The 24,109-nt window shown below is 41.9% G+C and overlaps 3 protein-coding genes and 1 pseudogene across 3 annotated transcripts in view; all 4 read right to left on the bottom strand.

Moving 5' to 3' along the window:
• pef1 (penta-EF-hand domain containing 1) overlaps positions 1-424 on the bottom strand; it is a 9,795-nt gene extending 9,371 nt beyond the window's left edge. The window contains exon 1 of the mRNA XM_062530247.1: positions 397-424. Coding sequence (XP_062386231.1) covers positions 397-417 — 21 coding nt within the window. The 5' untranslated portion in view covers positions 418-424. The remainder of the gene's footprint in view (positions 1-396) is intronic.
• A 2,160-nt stretch (positions 425-2,584) lies between these two features.
• On the bottom strand, positions 2,585-9,251 carry LOC134073227 (gap junction beta-4 protein-like). Its single transcript, XM_062530246.1, has 2 exons — positions 9,111-9,251; positions 2,585-4,606 (listed from the first exon to the last, which is right to left on the bottom strand). Exon 2 carries the CDS (start codon positions 4,551-4,553, stop codon positions 3,678-3,680), a length of 876 nt encoding a protein of 291 aa, XP_062386230.1. The 5' UTR covers positions 4,554-4,606; positions 9,111-9,251; the 3' UTR covers positions 2,585-3,677.
• Positions 9,252-13,043: 3,792 nt separating this feature from the next.
• LOC134073226 (gap junction beta-4 protein-like) lies at positions 13,044-16,838 on the bottom strand (annotated as a pseudogene).
• Positions 16,839-20,152: 3,314 nt separating this feature from the next.
• Positions 20,153-23,296, bottom strand: LOC134073225 (gap junction beta-7 protein-like). Its single transcript, XM_062530245.1, has 2 exons — positions 23,225-23,296; positions 20,153-21,823 (listed from the first exon to the last, which is right to left on the bottom strand). Exon 2 carries the CDS (start codon positions 21,801-21,803, stop codon positions 21,009-21,011), a length of 795 nt encoding a protein of 264 aa, XP_062386229.1. The 5' UTR covers positions 21,804-21,823; positions 23,225-23,296; the 3' UTR covers positions 20,153-21,008.
• Positions 23,297-24,109: the final 813 nt, after the last annotated feature.

Genomic DNA, 24,109 nt, shown 5'->3' with positions numbered 1-24,109 from the left:
CTTCCCAAACATTAGCCATCATCATCCTCTACAGCTAACTCCTATTCTGACACCGCAAAGGACGTTGCAAAGCTCATCTAACTTACACCCTCGAAAATACAAAGATAGCGTCGCTATTCATAGACTTAACATAGTCTAACGGTTTACCCGCATATCGATGTTTTAAACCATTATCCTGAGTGTAGGCTGTCTAGTTTGTTAGCTAAGCTAATGCAAAGCTAGCGTCAGATAAAGCTTAACAAGTTTGCGAAAAAACAAGAACGTGAACGTGAGTCGATTTAACGTGAAAACCAACACAACCGACACTAGAGAAAGACAATACACAATTTTACATACAATGACAATGTAAACATATAATCAACACTTTGAAAAATAACACCCCAACCCGGAAACTACCTGTCCGTAATGAAAACTCATTTCTCTAAGTTCACCATACGCCCAGTTCACCAGTATATATACAACCCCGCCTTTCGCTTGCTGATTGGCCAAAGTCAAACTCAATCAAAGTTACATTTATCTATAAGCTCTTTGATTGGTCCAGCAGATCGGAAAAAACTGACGCACAGCTTCATGACACACACTGCTTGTTTGACAGGGAATGTGGAAACTTATCAAGGAGGAGTTTGCATTGAGCTCAAACAATTCTTCATAAGAAACACGAGAGCCTTTGTTATTAGACATTCTCTGGAAACACTTAGCAAGACAAGTCTCCTACTTTAACAAATAGGTAGGCTAGGCTACGGATCCCGGGAAGGGTCAGGTGGGTGAATATTTTTTGTGCACCTTTGCGTTCCCTCGCAATACTTTTTGCGTTCCCTCGCAATAATTTTGCGTTCCCGCAATATATGTGTTCTTGTCAACTTGGGCTCTGGGTACATTACCATACAGGTTTACATGGACTGCAGCTCATCTCATGGATAATCTGGACAAAGTTTTACTTTAACCTGGGGCTCACATAGGCCTACAGCAATATTTGTCTGTGAGACACAATGTGATTAAAGGGATATTCCGCGTTCCGCCATTTTTGGAAATAAACTAATTTCCCTAGCCTGACGAGCCAGACCCACATCAAGATGTAGGGTCTGGACACTCACCGTAGACAGGGCTCAATCGGAGGGGTGGGATAAACAGTTGTCTTTCAAATTCCCTCCCCGCAATAGGATAACGCTAAACGAATCATCTTCTTGTTTTCAAGTAGCAGGATGCGTAACCTTCCCTCTCCACGCAATAGGATAACGCTAAACGAATCAGCTTCTTGTTTTCAAATAACAGGATGCGTTACCGTCGCAGCTTCTGGTCGCATGTCAGTCACCATTATGTTAAGCCCACCCACCGACTCTATACACTCTGTGATTGGCCCGCTGGTGCTTCGGGTTCTCAGCTCCCTGGCTCAATGGATCGTGCCTAGACTGCCCCGCCAGCCAAATTACATTTGCTGCCGCTAGGGGCGTCTAGATTTCTAGGCTATCATTTCCCACCTCCCCTCGAGCAAAACAATCGATATTTACCTTGTTCCCGTTCATCCAGCCATTCTGTGAGTCTGGCGATACAACTTTTAGCTTCAGCCTAGCATAGATCATTGAATCGGGTTAGACCATTAGCTTCTCGCCTGCTAGCTTCATGTTTAAAAGTGACTAAGATTTTTGGTAATTTTACCATTTAAAACTCTCCTCTCAAGATAGAAAGTGCAATAAGACCAACTGAAAATGAAACCTGGTGTTTTTCTAGGCTGATTTGACTACACTCTCATCTGTCGTAATAATCCAGGGAAGTTGCAAACGTACCATGGGCACAGTGATATCTGAAAATAGTCCCCATAGAAAACAAGCAGTAAGTAGTTTGTGATATCACTGCGTTTGCAACTTCCCTTGATTATTACGCCAGATAAAAAAGGTTGAATGAATGAATGAATGAATGAATTATTAATTAATTCAATGATTGAATTAGACCCATAGCCCATAGCAATGCTGATCATGTAGGCTGTGATGATGTGCTGTGAGAAGTGAGAAGTAGACCCACTGATCATCTGTTTCAGATAAAAGTAAGAGGTTCTTAATATACAGTATCCTTATCTTAATCTTCATGCTATAGCCCACACATGCGGGCCACAGTAGGCTAAGGAACTTGTCATGTGATGTGACATGTTCAAAGTCCACCAGCTTACAACATTGTGTGGAAATCCCATATTCATCTCTCACACACACACACACACACACACACACACACACACACACACACACTTTATATTATATTATTTAATATTCTTTATGTAATATACTATATAGGCTATATACTGTACCATAGATACCAGCCTCCAAAGTTGTGTGGAACTCCCAAGTTTACGTAACTAATGGAATGCTTTGTATTGCCACTCCTTCTGTTTCCTAAACGCAATAACCTATGTTGGGCAATCATTACAGGTGTGTGTGTGTGTGTGTGTGTGTGTGTGTGTGTGTGTGTGTGTGTGTGTGTGTGTGTGTGTGTGTGTGTGTGTGTGTGTGTGTGTGTGTGTGAGTGAGAGAGAGAGAGAGAGAGAGAATATATTTCATGTTTACCCATTAAAGACTCCAATAGCAGATTTCCTTACAAAATGTATATTTATACAGAAATAGAAGGTGCATATGTAGACTTGTTATATAAAAAAATAATAATTACCTTATGTAACTTAGTAAAGCAAAGGCAACTTTTGTTTTATCATTTTTATCGCTAGAGGGCAACATTAATCTTCTTCATATTAAAAAATCCCTTCAGATGTAAAGAAAACAAAAAAAAAGACTCTTAAAACATTCATGAATTCATAAACAAATTAGTTGGGGGGGGGGGGGGGGGGGGGGGCAAAACACTTAACTTGGATTGTCCGCCCGGATCATTTGTTAAGATTCAAGTTTAGTACACACAATTATTGTTGAACAACTGCTAAACATCACCTTCATCAAATCCAAATCCTAACCTTAGTTATAAACTGTATAGTCAACAGATTTTGTTGATAATTGGTATCTGTGGGTGGAATATCCAAGTACAGTGAGCAAAAGATCTGCATACACAACTTACAGATGACTCAAGATCACCCTTTTTCCGTTCTGTGTGCGTTATTGAGGCTTATCTAGTCAGTGCATTCCAGCCATTCCACAGCTGTCCAGCCTTTCTCCTGCAAAGCATGTTCTTTTAAATATGATAAAATGAAGGGGGAAAAAAGTCCAGCCTGAGGCATTTGTTGTCCTGAGAGAAATCATATCACACTGTTGTTCGTGGCACCTTCATATCACAGTCCGTGTGTCAGTCAAGAACTTTAATTGGTCTCATCATTCAGTATTGCTGATTTTGTTTACAGTGATTGTGTGTGTGTGTGTGTGTGTGTGTGTGTGTTTGTTGTAGATTATGATTTGGGGTTAGGAGAACATATGGCGAAACCAGGGACCTCCACTTAACGGAGAAACCTGTTTCATCATCCCTTCAGTAGAGGTGAGGGTCAACTCCAGTCAAATAAAAAGTCTTCTCATGGCCAATTAAAGTGCAGGATTGAGACAGAGAGCCAAACAAACACAAGGACCACCTGTCCGATCCAGAAATCCGCTGTCTCTGGGATGGATCTGAGCTGGCCCGGAACCGGCCCGTATCCGGACGGAATGTGGGTACAGTCCCGGCCAGATCCACCCTTATGCCAGCTGCCATGCGGTTTAGCTCTTCCCTTTCTCTGCTGAGGCGGCGGCCTCCTCCTGCTTGGCGTTGTGGAGGTTGTGGACGGAGGTTCTGGACGGAGCCCTGGACGGAGCTCTGGACGGGCCTCGGGAAGGGGGCCTGGAGGAAGTCGGGTCGACCCGCTTGTACCGAGTGGTTCTGGGTGGCGCCAGCTCGCCGAGCTCATGGCTGTCAGCGAACAAGTCCTGACGGTTCTTCCTGTTCTTTGAGATTAATTTTTGGATCCTCTTGCAGATCAGGTAGACCATCTCGCAGATGCACATGACGACGCAGATGCACGCCGACACCACCATGAAGAGCGTGAAGATCTTCTTCTCGGTGGGGCGAGAGATGTAGCAGTCCACCACGTTGGGACACGGCGCCAGCTTGCACTGGGCGAGTTTGGGCATGTCGTAGCCGTCGTAGATGTGGTAGAGGACGTAGAGGAAGCCCACGTCAAAGCCGCACTTCAGCACCAGGCTCAGCAGGTACGTCCACCACAGCCCGCCGCGCTTCTTCCCCGGGTGCGCGTACAGGTGCGCCCCCTTGTGGCTGGTGGTGTACTTGAGGTCCTTCTGCTCGCGCCACTTGACGTGGCCCACCACCAGCAGAGACGGGCAGGTGACGAAGATGAGCTGCAGGGCCCACAGGCGGATGTGGGAGATGGGGAAGTAGTGGTCGTAGCAGACGTTGGAGCAGCCTGGCTGGAGCGTGTTGCACACAAAGTCCTTGTTCTCGTCGCCCCACACGCGCTGGGCGGCCACCACGAACACTAGGACCCTGAAGACGAAGACCATCGACAGCCAGACGCGGCCAAACACCGTGGAGTACTTGTTGACCCCCGTGAGAAGGGCCTGTAAGGCCCCCCAATTCATCTTCTCGGAGAGACGGTCTGGGCCGGACTACACAAGAACCTGGACGTGGAGATCTGGAAAAAGAAACGGACAGATTGATCAGAAAACCCTATCTCAGTGCCGCTACCTGATTTCCATTTATATCTTACACATTACATTGACGTGCTGTTTTTGTTGTTGTTGTTATTGTTGTTGTTTCAAAGAGCAGTTTCTGAAGCACTCAGAAAAGTGCTCTATGACTTAAGATGATGAGCATTATTCATATTCTGTAAACTCTTTCAGTCAATTGGTGCTCTGAAACTCTTTTTCAGACTTTCAAAAAATCAAACTGCTCTGTTTCTATGGCTTCACAACAGCTCCTGAATGCCTCTCTCACACCCACTCTTGTGTTGGTACGCTCTCCTTCAATATTTGTATAGGACTCCCATTCTTTCAGCCCAGCTGAATGGGGCACTGAGGGATGTCCTCCCTTTAAGCAATGTAGTGTAGCGCAACACTCCTGAAGTCCATTAATTGGGTGTGTTAAAAGGGAGGGCCAGGAAAGGGCAAACACACGACACAATCGCTGCGTTCCTCTCTGGTAAGCCATTCGTTCGTTCATTCATAACTCAGCTTAATCCTAAGATGTGTGAAAGGAAACGTTCAGTTAACAGAGGTAGAGAATGCTGAGGGCCAATTAAATCTCAGGGACAAACTGAATTTGGGAAATATCCTGCTTTCTGTTTTATTGGCTTTCCTCAGTAGCCCTGTGTGCTTAAACAATTAGGATTATATATACGCTTCCTAGAAATACACGAAGGCTGCAATATGCCTTAAGAAACATGGACACTGCACTTTCGCTTTTTCTCTGTATAGCCTTGGGCCGGCATTGCAATATGCTCATGAGGGATCAAATCACTCACCAGGTCCTTCATTCCTCTACTGACTAGGCCTACATGCCTACACGGAAGTGATTTTAGATTACAATTTTTTATTATCATTTTCAATTCTATTTCATACCATTAAATATAATTGCACTATATTTCACTTGCATCTTGCTTTGTCCCACTAAATGCTGATCTGATGCCTCTGATGATGACTACATTGCAAGTGAGTTTGAAGTTGTGTGTATGGACTAGGAAAGCTGCAACTGAATTCCCTTCATTGGGATCAATAAAGTGATCTGAAACTGAAATCCCAATCTGAAATCTTATCCCATGGAAAGCTGATATTTCTATGGAGCACAATGATGTACAGTCTGTTGCTTCCTTTTTCCATGTCGTGTTTGGACATTGTGTGGGTGTTCTCCATCTTGTTTAGGTTAGCGAAGAGTTGTTTTGAGTGGAAATGTCGACCAAAGGCTGCAATATATGAGTCTGTTTCATATGGGTCTATCTCTCACTGTTCAAGGACCATTCACAAGGGTTTCTACGTTCTCTGAAATGACTAGGCAGGCAGACTTTTCAGCGCCTTTGGACAGTTTTCTCCTTCCGTATCTTTATTTTGTTACCTCACAAAGGAGAGAACCCTCTGTGCATATTTTTGGCGAGTTCCGGAACACTCCAGATAACTTCTGCCCAGAGCCATGTAGATACATGTATGTATCTATATGGCTCTGCTTCTGCCATTTTGAAATTCACTCTCATATCTGACTAGGACAATAATGAAGAATGCTAAACCATGCAAAAGCTGTTTTTAAAAGCAGAAAGAGTGCCACAAAGTGCATGCATGCAATGCAATGCAATGTGCACACATGTAATTCCACCAGATAGGGGACAAAATTGAGTAAACTGATATGAGCTGACTTAAAGGACCGCAGTGCACCATTTAGTGCTACTGCCTTGTTAGTCAAAAACGGACTAATCGGACCAATCAATAACATTACACAGTGCAATAGGCATTCCAATCTTTTGCAGTGTCAGAGACATTTTCCCTTACAAGTTAATGCAGTATCAGAGTGAGTTTGAAGCCATTATTTTACTCGAAAAAGAAGTGCACTGTCTCAACTTAAGAGACGTAAATCAGTTTGTTAATTATGTGTATGAACTGCACTTGCCTTGCCTTACAACTGTTGTGTGTTTATCAGAGAGAGAAGCGAACTGAGAGAGACTGGAGTCTGATGATCCGAATGCAGAGAGTTTTTCTGCTGCAGTCTCAGTGGTGTAGTTTATGTGATACGCAGGACTACGCAGTATACTGACTTAAAAAGCATCACCATCTCAGTATAGCCTACAGACTAAAAATAGGCAAGGGGTTGATCACAGTACCCACTAGGCCAATAAAGCTAACTTCTACATCACAGTATACCCACCACAGCTTCTACATCACAGTATACCTACAGCTAACTTCTACCAGTATATCCACTATAACTTATACATCACAATTTACCCACTACAGCTAACCTCTACACCACAATAAACCCACCACAGCTAACTTCTAAATCACAGTGTACCCACTACAGCTAACTAGACTACACCACAGTATACCCATTACAGCTAACTAGACTAAACCGTATACCCACTACAGCTAACTAGACTACACCACAGTATACCCACTACTGCTAACCTTTACACCACAGTATACCCACTACAGCTAATAGACCACAGAGTGGTGCAGAGTATAAGGCATTAACAGACTGAGGCCGAGCTGACTGAGCACTAGACTTCAATATCCCTCTGAGATTGGACGTGAATTAAGAGTCCTCAGGCTCCATGGTTGCAGCCAAGACTTTATCTGAATGCAGTTCCCTTACATGTGCTCACTGAGAACCCAAACAAATCTGTGACTAATGAAGGCAAAGAACTCCAAAATCAACTCATTCCTGATCAGAGATTAACAAAAGATCAGGTTTCTTTCTTTGTTTTTGGAGCAGCATATTCTTGGAATATAAAATTAAAAACACTGTATATTTGGGATCAGCCCATACTTGTTCCATGTTTTGCATTTTGTCTGTGTGGTAGAGCGAGTCTTCTTTTTTCTGAAGTCTCCATGACTGTCTGATACAGCTGAGATGAGTGATTGACTCCATTGTCTCTTCACCCACTTGATTTATCGAGGTCTTACAGGCTAAGCACATCCATCATTGTGTTCGGTTACTCACTTTCCTTTGCTAAAAATCAAACATATTCATCTTTCATTCACCAGAGCATGTGCGTTTGGAGCAGTAATGCCACGGCTGTCTGGTGATAAATGCACGCATCACATCTGACAGTCCTCTCACCCCCAGAAATGTCACCGTAATGCTGGACACATGTGTACCAGAGGCAGGGGCTCTAAGGTCTCCCGGTGGGCGGAGGGAGAAGAGCTAATTTATTAGCGATGCTGACACTTAGCATGCCTTTCAGTCCTGATTTCTCTGCTTCCACTTCTCTCCCACGCTAATGTTGCCACACCGCGGGAAAGATCATTTCTGAGATCACTGAGATCTGAGATCACCACATCCACGGCAGAACCAATTACAAGGCCGCAGGGTGCCATAAAAGAGGAAAAACAGGAGAGAGTATTTGGTCACTCTTTACTTGAAGGTATCTACATAAGAGTGACATGACACTGTAATGAACGTGTCATAAATGTTTATGACATAATGCTTCTGTCATTATTCGGTTTTTGTCACGGCAAGTTAGGATTAGGTTTAGAGTTAGGGTTAGGGTTAGGGTTCATGTGTCATGACAGTGTCATGTCACTTTTATGTAGATACCTTCAAGTAAAGTGTTACCGATTATTTTCACTTTTTGTCACCAGTCCACTGTTTACCACTCAAACATGCTGTAGGCCTACATAGTTGAGGTCAGGCTATTTCATCTTTCATGACGTGGACAGAAGGAAATTAACTGTTTCTTTTAATGCTTCTTTCTTTCCTCATATTTCACCCTTGACAACCATCTTGTATTCACACTGTCACTGATTACACTTCTTGTCTATAGGGAAGTATGTTAATCTATTTTCGTAGAGGGGAAAGAGATGCTGTTGTTTCGTGTATCAAACAATAGGGTCAGTTTTTAAAAAATAGATCATATGCCTCGCCACTCAGTGCCTAGGCTTTCAGGAATAACAATTCCACTGGCTTCGTCAAAGCCTTGTTCTGTCTATGACCTCCTTCTAGCTGTAAATAAAGTTATCTAAATTGACGAGCAAGTCAGCACACACACACACACACACGCAGATTGTGTTCTATTCATAAGGCAGGACAAGACAGAGACTCCACTGATCTGCTCTTGAAAACACTTAACAAGACCGGGCAGAAACGAGTCTTGACGCATGCTAGAATGTTCCATCACAAGGGTTATGTGTTTGTTTGTTTGTTTGTTTGTTTGTATGTTTATTTATCAAAACAACCGGTGAGAGTACCCATGGCAATATACAAAATGATAATAATAGTAATAATATTATTATTTCATAATAAAGTGTAAGTTCTGTGTTTTTTGGGGTAAAACTTGACCATTAAACCATGACGACATATAAAACCCATGGTGGAGTATTTTACATTTCAGCAATTTACATCTCTGCCTGTATCAGTATAGCCTACTGTATTTATGCTGATCTTCAAACCGCATTTTCTTGAGTTGAAAATAAAGCCACAATGAAATATTCACTCCTTACCTGTTCAAGCCGTGAAGAAGGAGACGAAATAAAAACCAGTTTGGTGGTTCCTGCCAAAGACCAAATGTGTTTGGGGGACGTAGGCTCACATGTATGGCAACAATCTGGACTAACCTGATAGATGGAGGCTTCAGATGTAGCCTCGCCTTAAGGGTGTGTGTGTGCGTGAGTGAGTGCGTGAGTGACAAACACGACTAGGTGTAGCCTAGGCCCTCCACCTCCTACGACTGTTGGGCAATCCCAGGCCTGCTCCGGCTTGCTACGTTTCCATGGAAACACTTCTGTTGGACGCCGTTTTTTTATTTCTTTTTCAGTAGTGCGTGGAAACCACACAGGGGCGACCTCGTTGCTCAACACTGAGAGTGTTCTGACAGAGCATTCGTCTTTGATCGCCACGTTCACAATCAGGATCCTCATCTTGGCTCCCAACAACTGCACGCACACACAAATACACACACACACACACACACACACACACACACACACACACACACACACACACACAGCTGCACAGCCTGGCTCCAGATCTCCTTGCGTCTTAGCACAGTAATGTAAACCTTGTGGTGGTCATGTCGTTTAAACAAAACATCCCCAGTTTGTACAAGCTCACACACACACACACACACACACACACACACAAGAATGCTGTTGAGAACCGCTCCCACTGCCAGTTCCATTTGAACTAAAACATATAGGCTAGTGTTTATAAACAGGTCTGAGTCATGCGATCACTGATCCCAGGTCAGAGACCTCTCCCTCCCTAGACAGCTTTCTTGATGAGCTGAAGGCACCTCCCTGATGGAGTCGAGTTGTTCAGATGGCCGGTCTTGCTGGAGGAGATTTGTAAATGGGCCTCAAGCTAGGATTACATTCGACATGAACTGAAGTAAAGCTGCGAGGGCGATGTGCAGACTGTGGTCTAGGCAGCCTGAACATGCACCTAAGTGTGTGTGTGTGTGTGTGTGTGTGTGTGTGTGTGTGTGTGTGTGACTGTGTCTCTGTCAGTTTATCTCCCTCTCTCTCTGTCTGTGTATGTGCGTGTCTGACTGTCTGTCTGTATGCGTCAGTATCTGTTTCTCTTTCCTTCTGTGTGTGTGTGTGTGTGTGTGTGTGTGTGTTTATGTGTGTCTGTGCATGTGTGTTTATATGTGTGTGTTATTCATTTACATAATCAAGTATAGTTTCCTCATCTCTCTAATGGACTGAGCTGTGCTATACAGAGGCAGTACACAGTTTGCCTGCAGAATTTTGTCATACCATTTCTCTCTTTCTGTGTGTGTGTATTTGTGTGTGTGTGTTTGATATTTCCCGTTTCTCTCTGTGTCTGTGCTGAAAACTGACCGAACTCAACCCCATCGGTTCAAAACCGGCTGCGCCACATAGCCAACACTCCGGACTGATTTTGAAAAACAAGACGACAGACACGTCAAAACCAAAAAGAGAAAGAGGAAGAATAAAGATGACATACTCATCTTGATTCTAGAAACTTTTGAATATGCTATGATGACCCAGCCAAGACACTGGCACATTCTCAGCTAAACCATTCCTGCTTACTTCACCACCACCACCACCATCTCTGCTGAGCTAAGGAGCCTTGGTCTTATGGTCGATTCTCCCCTCTCCTTTGGTTCACACATCAAACCCAACACATCACCAAAACAGCCCTCCTCCTCTTGAGACGCATTTCTAAACGCTGTCTTTCTCTCACCTCATCTGACGCAAAGACTCTCATTCACTCACTCATTTCATCAGCTCCAGGTTAGATTCTGCAACAACCTACTCATTGGCATCTCATCCAATAGATGAAACAATACGCTCCAAACTCTGCTGCCAGAGTGCTCAGCTGTACTAGGCCATGGGATCACATCACCCCCATCCTCCAGCAGCTACATGGGCTCCCAGTTCAATACCACATCCAAATCAAAATCATTCTGCTTGTACATAAATCTCTCCACAACCTGGCCCCTCCTTATCTTTCAAATCTCTTAACGCTATTCACCGTCCACACACTCAAATCTCCGAACCCCACACACTGTCCACACACTCAAATATCTTAGCGCCATACACACCGTCCACACACTCAAATCTCCTAATGCCATACACACCATCCCACACACTGTGCTCCACAGATGCCCATCTCCTCCCCATTCCAGGATTCACTCCATGGATGCCAGGAATACCCTGTCACTTGCACTGTGCACTTGTACACAAACGTTCCACCTTCAAAACCCTGCTTAAAACACATCTGTTCCGAATAGCCTTCTTCTCTGCCTCCAAACAGGGTCGTCAGGGTCTGTCTGTCTGTTTCTTTGTTTGCTATTTTGCAAGATAACAACAAAAGTTAGAGATGGATTTCAATGAAATGTTCAGGGAAGGTCTGAAATGATCCAAGGAAGAAACAATTAATTTTGGGAGTGATCCGTATCACCGTCTGGATGCAAGAGGCGATGCAATCAGACCTGTTAGTGACTGTTGAGGTCTGTGGACACACTGATCTCCTATGATTAAGGACTTAGATGAAAATAAGCACGGCAGGGAGACTGTGGATTCTCAAGCATTCCTATGAAGGGTGGATTATAACTCCTCTCTCTTGTTAATTCTTTCTTTTCCTCCTCCTAACATGGGCACGCCCTGTATTCAATAAAAGAGAGGAGATAGAATACAGACTAAGACAGGAAGGAAACAACATGAACAAATGGAGGAGACAAAGAATGAAGAAGAGAGAGAGAAGAGAGTGAGGGGCTTGGTAAGAAAGAGAGAGAGAGGAGAGGGGCTTGGTAAGAAAAAAAGAGAGAAGAGAGAGGGGGGCTTGGTGTGAAAGAGGAGAGGTGTCTTCAAATATCGCCATCATCTCAGAGGAGAGAGGTGACTGGCCGGGCTGTAGCTTATAGAATTAGTTTAGTAAAGTCCTTTAAGAACTCATTGTGATGAGGTGAGTGTGAATGTGAACTATATTTGACTTTTGAGGAAGGAGGAGAGAAAGTGGCTATTCAGCTTTGCATCAAAACTGTGGATATGGATTGTGACTGCATCACACACTAACTCCCGTTTCCCTTTCTTTTTTTGTGATCAACAATTTTTATTGAGTATAAAAATGTCAGACATCAAAAGAAAACTATATACAGCAGGGAAAGTGAGCTCATAAGATCTAATAATAATAATAATGAGAGAAATAAAAATAATAATAAAGTGATAATGATAATGTGGCAAAATCAAATTAACATAGACACTTGCAATTTTTCAGACAGTTCTTCCAAAACAGTGTTCCAAGAGGTAATGGTGCAAGGCTTAGCTTTATTCACTCTTGCTGTGGAGCGTTCTAGTAGGGCAATGTATTTGAAGTCTGAGAGCCAGTTAGAGTTGGATAGTAAAGGATTGAACCAATGTTTTAGAATGTTTTTTTTGGCGGCTGTCAATCCAGCATATAGAGTTCGCCGTTGAGTGATACTTAGGTCTAAAGAATAGTCATCGTTCAATAAAAATAAACTAGGTGTTTTTGGGCATTCTGTGTGGATAATATGAGATCCTGTTTCCCTTTCTGAAAACGTCCAAAATGGCCGCCACAGAGCCATGTCGTTGTCCTGTGAACTGTTCTAGCTCTTAGCTCACAATAACTTTATAGTTATAGGTCTCTGCGCACCTGGACCAGCAGGTTCAGAGGAAGCTTCTTCCCTGTGGCGGTCACCCATCCCTACAGAACAATACCAATACCAGTGACAGCCCACCCCCTCACTCCCCACCACCTCCGAACCCTATCCCATCCATGGCATTCTATTCATATGTATAACATGTACACTGTAACACATATATAGACATGTGAGTGTGTGTGTGTGTGTGTGTGTGTGTGTGTGTGTGTGTGTGTGCGCATGCGTGTGTGCGCGTGCGCACATATGCATATGTGTGTGTGTGTGTGTGTGTGTGTGTGTGTGCGGATGCGTGTGCGTGTCTGTACACTGTAGGTGTAAATGTAAAAGGGTGAAAATGTATCCCAAACATGCCACTGAAACACGTCGGGCTTTCTCCCATTAAATGCGTGAAGAACAATGGATCAATAGGTATGTGGAGTTAAATGGTAAAGTTATTAGGAGAAAAAACATGATTTATCTGACTCCATAAGATGAATAACTTGTACCTCTAATAACCAAATAACTAGTTTGTTAACTATGGCAGAGTATGGCATGGCACACTAGACTTTAGAGATATGCAAACTGGTGGGTAAATTAACCATTTATGATAGGCATTAAGCCATAATGGTAAATGTAAAGTAATATCATTTCAGGAAATATCCTTCAACAAAAAAAAAAAGGAACAAGTAAACTTAACCTCAAAGAAACAACACACTTGAACTTAACACGTTACCAAGTTAGAATGCCAATACACCAGATAAAACAATGTGTATCAAATAAGAAAATAACAAACCATAAAGAAAGAAAGAGAGAAAGGGAGAGAGGAGTAGAGAGCCCAAGAGGTCAGCGTGAGAGCAGAGAAGAAGAGAAGAGAGAAGAGAGAGACTGAGGTGAGAAATATCTCAAACTTCATCATTCATCCAGGTCACCCCCGACTCCGCTGTGGGTGTGATGTAAGTGCGTCAATCACCTAAAATTCTCTACTTTAGTTCTTAGTTTACAACTATGTACAAATACATTAGATTGCAATGAAACCATGATCAGACTGTTGCCTGCATTACACGTATTAGGCTAATTCAAGACCAAACATGAATGTATTATATTCACAAGAACATACATTTTACAGATATTTTAGAAGCTGTCAATTTGGCTTTCACTGTATGGATGAAGGACCTGAGGCTGCCACGGTTGCTTGACGGGGTGTGTGTATGTGTGTGTGTGTGTGTGTGTGTGTGTGTCCGTTGAGCTTCAGAGATGGTCGGGCTGTGCGGGTTTTTGGACTGAGGTTCTGGAAGCGGTCGGGTCTGTCCTGGGCAGTTCCAGCGTGTCTAGAGTTCTAGAGTGTCTGCAGACATCTGCTGGTGGTTCTTGTTCCGCCTGATGATCTTCTGGCACATCAGGTAGATAATCTCACAGACGCACAAAACGATGCAGACGACCGCCAACGTCATCATTAACAGCATGACAATCTTCTTTGCGGTGGGATGTAAGATGTAACATTCCACGGTGTGCGGACACGGCGACTGAGTACACACGAAGGACTTGGGCATGTGGGAGCCATCGTAGATGTAGTGGAGGATAAAGAGGAAGCCCACGTCCAAAGCAGCCCTCAGAACCAGGCTGATCAGGTTCATGCACCACAAGCTGCGCTGCTTCTTCTTCTCATTCAAGTGCGCCCCCCTGTGGCTGTTGGTATCCTTGCGTTTTTTCTGTATGTTCCTTCATGTAGCACCGTACCAGCAGAGAAGGACCGGTGATGGCAACAAGCTGCAGGGCCCATAACAGGCTGGGGGAGATGGGGAAGTGGTGATCATAGCAGGCCTTGTCGCAGCCTTTCTGGTCGGAGAAGCACTCAAAATGATCGATCCACACGTACTGGGCAGATATAATGTAGATCACAACTCTATACACATATACCAATAGCCAGACTCGGCCAAAGTAGGTGGAATACGCGTTAACTCCAAAAATCAGTAATATGAGCTGATTCAAAGTCATCTTAGAGATGATTTAGACACCTGGAAATGACAGGAAGATATTTAGGTTAAAAAGACAGGAAAACATTTACAGTTGTGTTCATAAGGTTACATACCCTGTATACGCATGCTGAAGTTGACTAAAAACAGGAATGGAAAAAAAAACCTCCTTTTCGAAATTGATCTTATGCCTTAATTAAAACAAAACAAAACAAAAGAATAGGGAAATCCAACCTTTAAGGGCAACAATTTTCTTTGTGAATGAATAATGTACAGTATTGTAAATAAATAAATGCTCTTCCTTAAAATACAGTAATGTCCATACCCCTATGTCAAATTCCAATAGATGCATGCATGATAAAGTTCCCTTGGCCTTTGGAATTAAAATAGCCCCACATCATCACATCCCCTTCACCATATCTCACGATCGACATGGGGTAGGCTACTTTCCATGAGATCATCATTCAATGCAAATCAAACCAAGCTATTAGGCTAACTGAAATAAAACCATGCCAATCTCTGGGTAGTATTGCATGTTGTGTCTACTCTGGTGATTACACCAGTCACAGTTGAGACGCCTACTCCAGGTGTGTGTGTGTTGCACTTTGAATTCTGCGAGCCTCTTACTTTACAAAAAGAGTGGTGTGTGTATGCGTTTGCCATGAGAGTATCTACAGTACAGTATGTGTCTGTTGCAAGGTCCCCTTTTCAATGGGTTTAGGCTGTAAGAAAGGACTGGTGCAAAAGAGAGGCTATCTCCATTTGTATTTGAACCAGATCCTTAATCAGGAGTCTGGGGTCAACAAGTACAAATGATTTAGTAGGCTCTGCTTTGTTAAATCTCAAGCAGAGCCTCCTTATTTTAACCCTCATGTTGGCCTAAAATCTTACGACGTTCGTTGTCCTTGGGGTCAATTTGACCCCAGCTACAAAAAACTCTCAAAAATGATTAAAATTATTTTTTTTACCCAATTTTTTTTTGTGGTAGGTACTTAACAAGAGTGTAATAACCACTATCAAAAGCCCTACAAAACAATCCCCCCACACCCCTTTATGAACCCTGGAACCCTGACTGGCAATATGGCCAATCCAGTGTCAACAGCCCAAAGGCTGACTTTTTGGACTTTTTCAGACCTGCCAAAATAACTTATATGTAATATGTACTTGTATATGAAATAATGATAATAGCTACATGTTCTCATACTATTACAATAATAATATCCATAATTTGTCAAATATTCATTTTCATCATGTTTCATAAAAATGGGGTCAAATTGACCCCAATACCACCAACGTAACTATTTTTTTTACAGGACATTGGAAACATATTTTTGTGCAAATTTCATGTTTACTCTGTTGTACCCTTCAAATAAGGAAAAGTCATGAAACTTGAAGCAAAACAAAAAAAGTGAACCATATATTTTATGATGTTAAACACTGCTTGGGGTCAAATTGACCCCAAGGACAACATAAGGGTTAATAGGGTCAAAAGATATGTATTAACCCTATCACCTGCAATCGATGGAGATATTGTTTTGTTTTTTTGTGGCAGCTAGACTGTGACTATGGTTACTACTATCAGTATGTGAAAGAAAATATATTTATCATAGTCACATCAAGAGCTAACCAAATGTACAGTTACCGATCCTGTAAAGTTTAAAACATATAGCAAATGTAATTAAGGGTTGTCACAAAGAAAATAGGTAATATAAACTTTCTCCTGAGAAGGATTCAAAAGTAATTTCATGAGGAGTTCACCTATAATTTTAATTATGAAATAATAAGGGATTAAAATCAGCCTTTTTGGAGACAGAGAAACTAATGCACAATGGTATACAGTACCCTCACACACATATTCTATGGCTAACATATGAACATATCAGAAGTACAGTAAGAATACCCTAGAATTCTACAAGTGTTTTAGAAAGTAAGCCCTCCAACAAACAACTTACCAGCTTATAGCTTGCTCCCCTCTGTAGGTGTGGACCTTTTGCAAGAGATTCGATGTTCTCGTTGACACAGGGGAGGCAAAAGACACGGAAAAAGACTCGGCTGCTTTTTTAACAAAATATACCTAACCAAAGGTTAGAGTTCTGACTTCATTAATTAAAATACCAAATAAAAATCCTCTTGCTCTCAATCTGCAAAATCCAAAGTCCAAGAGAGGGAACGTTGAGAGAGCACATCAGAGCTCCAGTGAAGGGGCCCTTTTTATACTTGTCCAGCGGGACAAGCTACACCCAGGCCTTGACCCATCGCATCCTGCCAAGATTTGTGTTCCTCCCTCTGGTGACTTCTCTCTGAACTCTGAATTGTTCTTCAGACCTGATTTATTTTCTGTTGAGCAAAAAAAGAAAAAAAAAACCCAGCTCCAATTGTTTTTTTTGTTTTTTTTTGCCCGGCATTGCACATCATGTACTTAAGAGGGCCTACATACTTTGGCCTATAATCAATGACTTCATTGGAAAGTTGAGACCCTGTTGTTTCTTAGAAAACAATCAGGATAGCTGTGTCATCAAGTACTGTATGTGCGTGTGCTCATGTGTGTGTCTGTGCTTGTCTGTGTGTGTGTGTGCATGAGAGAGAGAGTATATTTATGTGTGTGTGTGTGTGTGTGTGCGTTCATGCATGCGTGCGCGTAGCCGTAGTGAATAGAATGGAGAGTATGAGAGGAGGTTGAGTACAGTGAAGAGTGGGTGATCTCTAAACCAGTTGCGGACCAAAGCAGCTCTTTTGATTATTTGATTTAGAAAGCAAGTTCATTATTTTGAGCTGCTATTAGAATGGAAGCTTAATATAATAATTTAGCCCGAAGTTAGATAACATGTTATGCTGCAATTTCAAAACCGGATTACTCGGGATCAGCGTATTGTACAGAGGAATGCTTGATATCCTTGGGTCCGATAAGGTCTGCTGTTTATTTTGATATATGGTTAGCTATATGTTGACTGGAGTTTGGGAGATATAGGCTACCACCGAGAGTAATGGGTGTGGAGGTGGATGAAGCTCTGTGTGCACAGTGGAAATAGCCTATGATTAAACTGAATGTAAGCAACGTTAATTTTCGTTAGGTTTCGTTAAGTTTCTCACAGCACAGCTAATATCTTTTGAAAGCTCAAGTCCAGCTCTTCCACGATATCTGTGAATTATGTGTGATCTGTGAGCAATTAGGCTAAACAGAGAATGTGAGTTTGGATACATTTTACGTCCATCGGTCACCTGGATGTCCGCTCCTATAGATGCCGTTGCCATTCACAGTGTAACTTTGAAGCCTACTGTGATTTGAACTGTAAACATTAGTTCAATATGCCTTTATGTTGAAGAGTGGAATAAGTTTGAAATGCTTTATTCATTTATTTCTGCTTTTGTTAATTTATCAACCGTGGGATAGTGCAATATGTTAACTTCTCAGATTATTATTTAACCTACATTATTGGTATTGAATGGAAAAAATACAGGACAGTAAGAGCTGAACTGTTGCTTAATTGATCCAATTTCCACTACCATGGAAAAAGTGGGCCGGTATTGAGCCTGAAATTCCCGGGCTGAAAAGAGGCCCCACTCCAGCCCTGCACACACACACACACACACACAAAAGTAAACTCACATATCCGCACAATCATTTATATACACATCAGATGCAGGAGTACGAGATACAGTACTGTATATGCATATAAATTGTACAAACAGGAGAACAGCAAAGTTGACACGCGTCATTTATTTTTGTGAAGATGATGTGCAGAACTGAGTGGCAGTCATATTGTGTACCGCTATGCATCTAGTATACATCTAAGTTTTCATTTGTCAACAGATTTTATTTGTTTCATTGATTTCATTGTTGGTTGATTACTGTAACTGATATTGTAAGTCTTGAAATAGATACTTAAAATATTCATATATCAATATTTTTTACTCTCATTCAGGCGTAATATGCAGTCACCTCTGCTGCAGCTCAACATTGTTGCTGAAAGTTAGCCTACAGGGACTATTTTCAAGTGCTGCATGATATCATTGTACTGCTGTGCCCCCATGGTTTTCCTTGATTATCACACTGGAATGAGAGTATAGTTTCATGTCAAATCAGCCCAGAAAATCGCCATGTTTCATTTTCCGTTGGTCTTATTACACTTTCTAACTTGAGAGGAGACAGGTATTAAATAGGAAAATGACTGCGAATCTTAGACATGATGGTAGCAGGCAAGATGCTAACGGTCTAATCAGATTAAGAGATCTATGCTAGGCTGGAGCTAAAACTGGTATCGCCAGACTCGGAGAACGGCTCGATGTACTGGACTAAGGTAAAAATCAATTGTTTAACTCAAGTGAATGTGGAAAACGAGTGTAATTCCCCAAATATTGGAATATCCCTTTCACGGAATCCTCCCGAAGCTCCGATTAACCACTCCAGGCCTGCATAATTTTACCTAATTTAACAGATATTGCAACTGAATGCAAGGTTAAAGTGTAACTGTACCCTAAAATATGTTTTTTGAGCTGTTGATTGATTGAAAATACTCATAAGTGGTGAACTACACTTTTACCAGGTTTAATATTGACAAAAATCGTGTTTCCCGAGAAAAGTAACATTTCGTATGATTTTGTATTGGAGATATAGCTCTCCGCGCCCTCTACATGTTGAAACATGCCATGGCATTTTGGTCCAAAATGCTATTGGAATGCTGACGTAGTCCTGCACTTTTCTACCGAGACTACGTCACCGGGTCGTTACAAATTAGGAATGAAACGCCCCAACACCTGCTGCCCTGATTAGCCTACCTGTGATAAGCATGGAGGTATTATAAGAACTGGAGAAAGTGAACAAGTCCCGCCCCCATTCATTTCAATGGGAATGCTAGGCTAGTGAAAAGTGCCAAAATTGAACGATTTTTTCAGGCTTCAACATGGCGTTTCAAGGGGCTTGTTTCCAGTGCCGTTTTACTTAGCCAATTAAGTGCCAGGTTACCGATTGACGTAAGGTACAGAAGGAGAGCTCGTGCCCACACTAAGCTCGTGCATGAGCTGAGAGTGGAACAGCCACCAATCAGCATGAGTAAAAAGCAGGTAAAACGGCACCGGACATGATGTATTTCTGGAAAATGGCGATGAGGAAGTGCTTTGCTAATCGGCGAAGCTAATCAGTCAAATCCTGACCCCCTGGTGATAAGCAAGCACTCATTCCCAGATTGACACGAAATCACCATGGCTGATTGGCTGCAGCAGTGCTGCACTACCTTCCAAATTTCAGAACGTCCTGCCCATTTTGAAAGCCTTTTTCAGAAATGTGAAGTGGGTGGAGTTATGGGGTGAAGTTACACTTTAACTATAGGCCTATCATGAGGTTATCAAAGCTGGTTCCGAATTAGTCATTTAATCAAAAGCTTTACTTTCAACTTCAACTTCAACCCAATGGGACAATTCATTTGCAGAGGTGAAGAGCATAACACAACATACAACACAAACCACTCACATAAACAAGGGACAGATCACAGATCAACTGTCTGTGGGTCTAGAAAGCCTTTTACGTGGCTGTGCACTAAACCAAAGGGCATTGCTGAGACAGTGACCAATCACAAACAAAGTTATTTTATTTGTTTTGTTGGAAAAACACAATTTCAGTGTTGGAATGTTAGATAGACATATGGCTTATAGAAAATTGGTTCATAACTTACATTGCTGAATGTAGGAAATTCAGCGGATGGATCCGAGGTATGGTCTCTGTATTCAGACGTCAAAAACGGAGCTGTATATCGCATACAGTATGTCCCTAGCTGGCCACCAGTATTTTAAAATGGCGCATGTAAATGCAGGGTCGACCCAAAGTATGAATATTTAAATGAGGACTTCTGAGCTAATAGGAATGCTTCTAATTGGTGGTAGTGGCAATTAAACATGAATGAGGCCACATTTATGAATGGGAAATGTTGATTTTGGTAACAAACAATAGGAAATCTTACACAATGTCCCTTTAAACTAATAATACACCATTTATGAATACATCAAGCTAAGCTACCTACATAGCAGTATCTCTTAAGAAATTAGCTGTGAATTAATTAGCTTGTATTTTACTTAAGCTGTTTGTGTAATCATTTACAAGTTGCAATGTTATTGTTACAACAATTTAACATGTATCATATTTACTAAAACAGTGTTATACATACATATGCGGTGGTAGGTTTGCAATTGGGCCTCGACAGTTAAGTTGAACCGACAACTTTCAGGCTACTGCACACTAGCCCAGCTCCTTAACCACTACAGTGTGTGTGTGTGTGTGTGTGTGTGTGTGTGTGTGTGTGTGTGGCCTATACAAATGGCTGTTTTGTTTCAGAGATGGTCGGGCTGTGGGGGTTTTGGACCGAGGTTCTGGACGAGGTTCTGGACAGGGCTTTGGAAGCGGTCGGGTCGGTCCTGGGCAGTACCAGCTCGCCGAGCTCATGACTGTCAGCATACGTCTGCTGGTTTTCCTTCTTGTTCCACCTGATGATCTTCAGACTGATCAGGTAGATAATCTCACAGAAGCACAAGACAATGCAGACGCACGCCATCACCACCATTAAGAGTGAGAAGATCGTCTTTGCAGTGGGATGTGAAATGTAACAGTCCACGACGTTTGGACATGGCCACAGCGCACACTTGGCGAGCCTGGGTATGACGTAGCCATCGTAGATGTGATAGAGGAGGTAAAGGAAGCCCACGTCCAAAGCAGCCCTCAGAACCAGGCTGATCAGGTTCATGCACCACAAGCTGTGCTGCTTCTTCTTCTCATTCGGGTGCGCCCCCCTGTGGCTGTTGGTGTTCCTTCGTTTTTTCTGTATGCGTTCCTTCATGTAGCACCGTACCAGCAGAGAGGGACAGGTGATGGCAACAAGCTGCAGGGCCCATAACAGGCTGGGGGAGATGGGGAAGTGGTGATCATAGCAGACTTTGCCACAACCTGGCTGGGCAGTGTTGCACTCAAAATAACCGATCCACACGTACTGGGCAGATATAATGTAGATCACAACTCTATACACATATATCAATAGCCAGACTCGGCCAAAGTAGGTGGAATAAGCGTTAACTCCAAAAATCAGTAATATGAGCTGATTCAAAGTCATCTTTGAGATGATTTAGAGACCTGAAAATGACAGGGAGATATTTAGGTCAAAATACAGACAGGAGGACATTTACAGTTACGCTCATAAGTTTACATACCCAGTCCATACACATGTCAAAGTTGACAAAAAACAGACATTGAACGTAATGCCTTAGTAATAATAATAATAATAATAATAATAATAATAAAAAACAAGGAAAAAATCCAACCTTTAGTTTAAGGACAACAATGTATCGTAAATAAATAAATGTTCTTCAAATACAGGGAGCATACCCCTAAATTCCCATAGAGGCAGGCATGATACATTTCCCTTGGCCTTTGGAATTAAAATAGCCCATCATCACATACTGTTCCCTTCACCATACCTTATGATTGGTATGGGGTACTGTCCATAAGATCATCTCTCAATGCAAATCAAATCAGCTATTAGGCTTACTGAAATAAAAAGCATGCCAATCTAGGTATGGTGACGTGTACATGTATGTGATTAAATGTGATGATTACTGTATGTAGAATTACTGATGAAATCTCTAACAATAAAACATACAACTTACAACATTACCAAAACACTGCTGAATCATCTCTTGAAATCATGTACAGCTAAGTTCTGACAAACAGGGATCCTTGTGATAGGTTCCGAGGACATGCAGTGAATTCTGCATTTTTTGAAGAAAGCATTTTTCATGGCATAGGCTATGGACAACAGTTCCGATATTGAAGGATAACTCACCAAAATGCATCCTAGGGTGTTTTTGTAAATGAATCCGAGTCAAACTTTAGTTTAAAAACACAATTATGTAAAAAGTGTCACTTTTAAGCTTGTCCATGTTGTCATTTTTGTGTCAAGCTGTGTCTTGAATGGGAATGGCAGGGCCACTACTATGATACATGATTATCTCAAAGCCGCTTCTTTTAAAACACTAAGAAGGCTCGACACAACATGAAACATTGGTTGAAGTATCATCAGTGTCTACATCAATTTGAAAGATGTGTTTTGTGGCGACAAATGCCATTTTTGCATGTGCTTTTCAATTTGTTAAGGTACTCCAGTGTGTAATCATTAATAACAACATACACATCTCTAACATAATCATGGCTGGAGGAACATAGACATACATGTGGAAAATATTAAGCGCTTACCTTGATCGTGAACCTACATCACAAAGTCTTATTTTGACTATGAACTTTTATCTCTCTATCTTATACACAGAGGCTGTTTTACATCTGGATTACTGTATTTTTGCCTTGACCACAAACTTTTGTTCAAAACTTAGCGAAAGCGAAACATACCTGTGACATTACACATTCTATCTATTTATCTAAACAATCTGAAACATTGCACAGCTAAATGATAACTGATAAACATGCAACAATCATTTTGTTGTTAAGTCCATAATGAGGCTTGAAACATCGATACCGTACCTGGACATGGAGAAGACAAAGACTTGACTGGATTTTAAAGTAAGATTCTGATTAGTTGGTGGCTATTGAAAGGGAAACTACTGTGGAGCAAAAATCTGGACAAACCAGATGGAATTCTTAAAAAAACATGATGACACGATACCTGTCAAAACAACTCAAAATTGTTTTCAACTGGTTTTAGAGACTTCAGAGAAGCACATGGAATAAATCTGGAATAATCTGGAATAATCTGGAATCATGGAATAAAAACAGAGAGAGGTCCAAGCCAGAGCAGATGTTCTCACTCTTGTGTCTGGATGTTTTTGGAACCAAAGGTGTCTGAAGAACTGTCTGACCTTGGATTTGAATAGAGAAGTGAAATTATAAATGCTCTTAAAGGTTACTATGCAGTTTCACATATTTTTGGTGATTGTTGAACACCCTCTAGTTGTGATAGTTACATTTTGCTCTGCCGCTGTTACTTGTTCCCCTGTAAACAATGCAAATGTTTTTGTTGTACAGGTGAAAGATTAACATCAGACAAAAACTAACATCTCCACATAGCTATATCTGCTGGCAATGTCTCCCAATTCTCGCGAGATGTCTTTGGGCTGCTACTCTTGAAGTTGCATTTCTGGTTCCCTCATTAGTGACTCGCTACAGCTGTGCTGTATGGCTATGCTAGGTGAACGTTATGCTACTCGCTACAGCTGTTCTGTATGGCTATGCTAGGTGAACAATTCTCCTACTAGTTTGTGAACCATCAAATTGGCTTCATAAAGGTTATAGGAGACTAACACATAAGGGAGGGTTAAAGCTAGAATCTACAGAGAGAGCAATGAGAAGACAAGAACAAGGAGTGGAAGAAAAAAAGAAAGAAAGAGAAAGAAAGAAAGAAAGAAAGAC

The sequence above is a fragment of the Sardina pilchardus genome, chromosome 24, assembly GCF_963854185.1.
Source record: "Sardina pilchardus chromosome 24, fSarPil1.1, whole genome shotgun sequence".
NCBI lineage: Eukaryota > Metazoa > Chordata > Actinopteri > Clupeiformes > Clupeidae > Sardina > Sardina pilchardus.
This window is presented reverse-complemented; position numbering and strand designations above follow the sequence as displayed.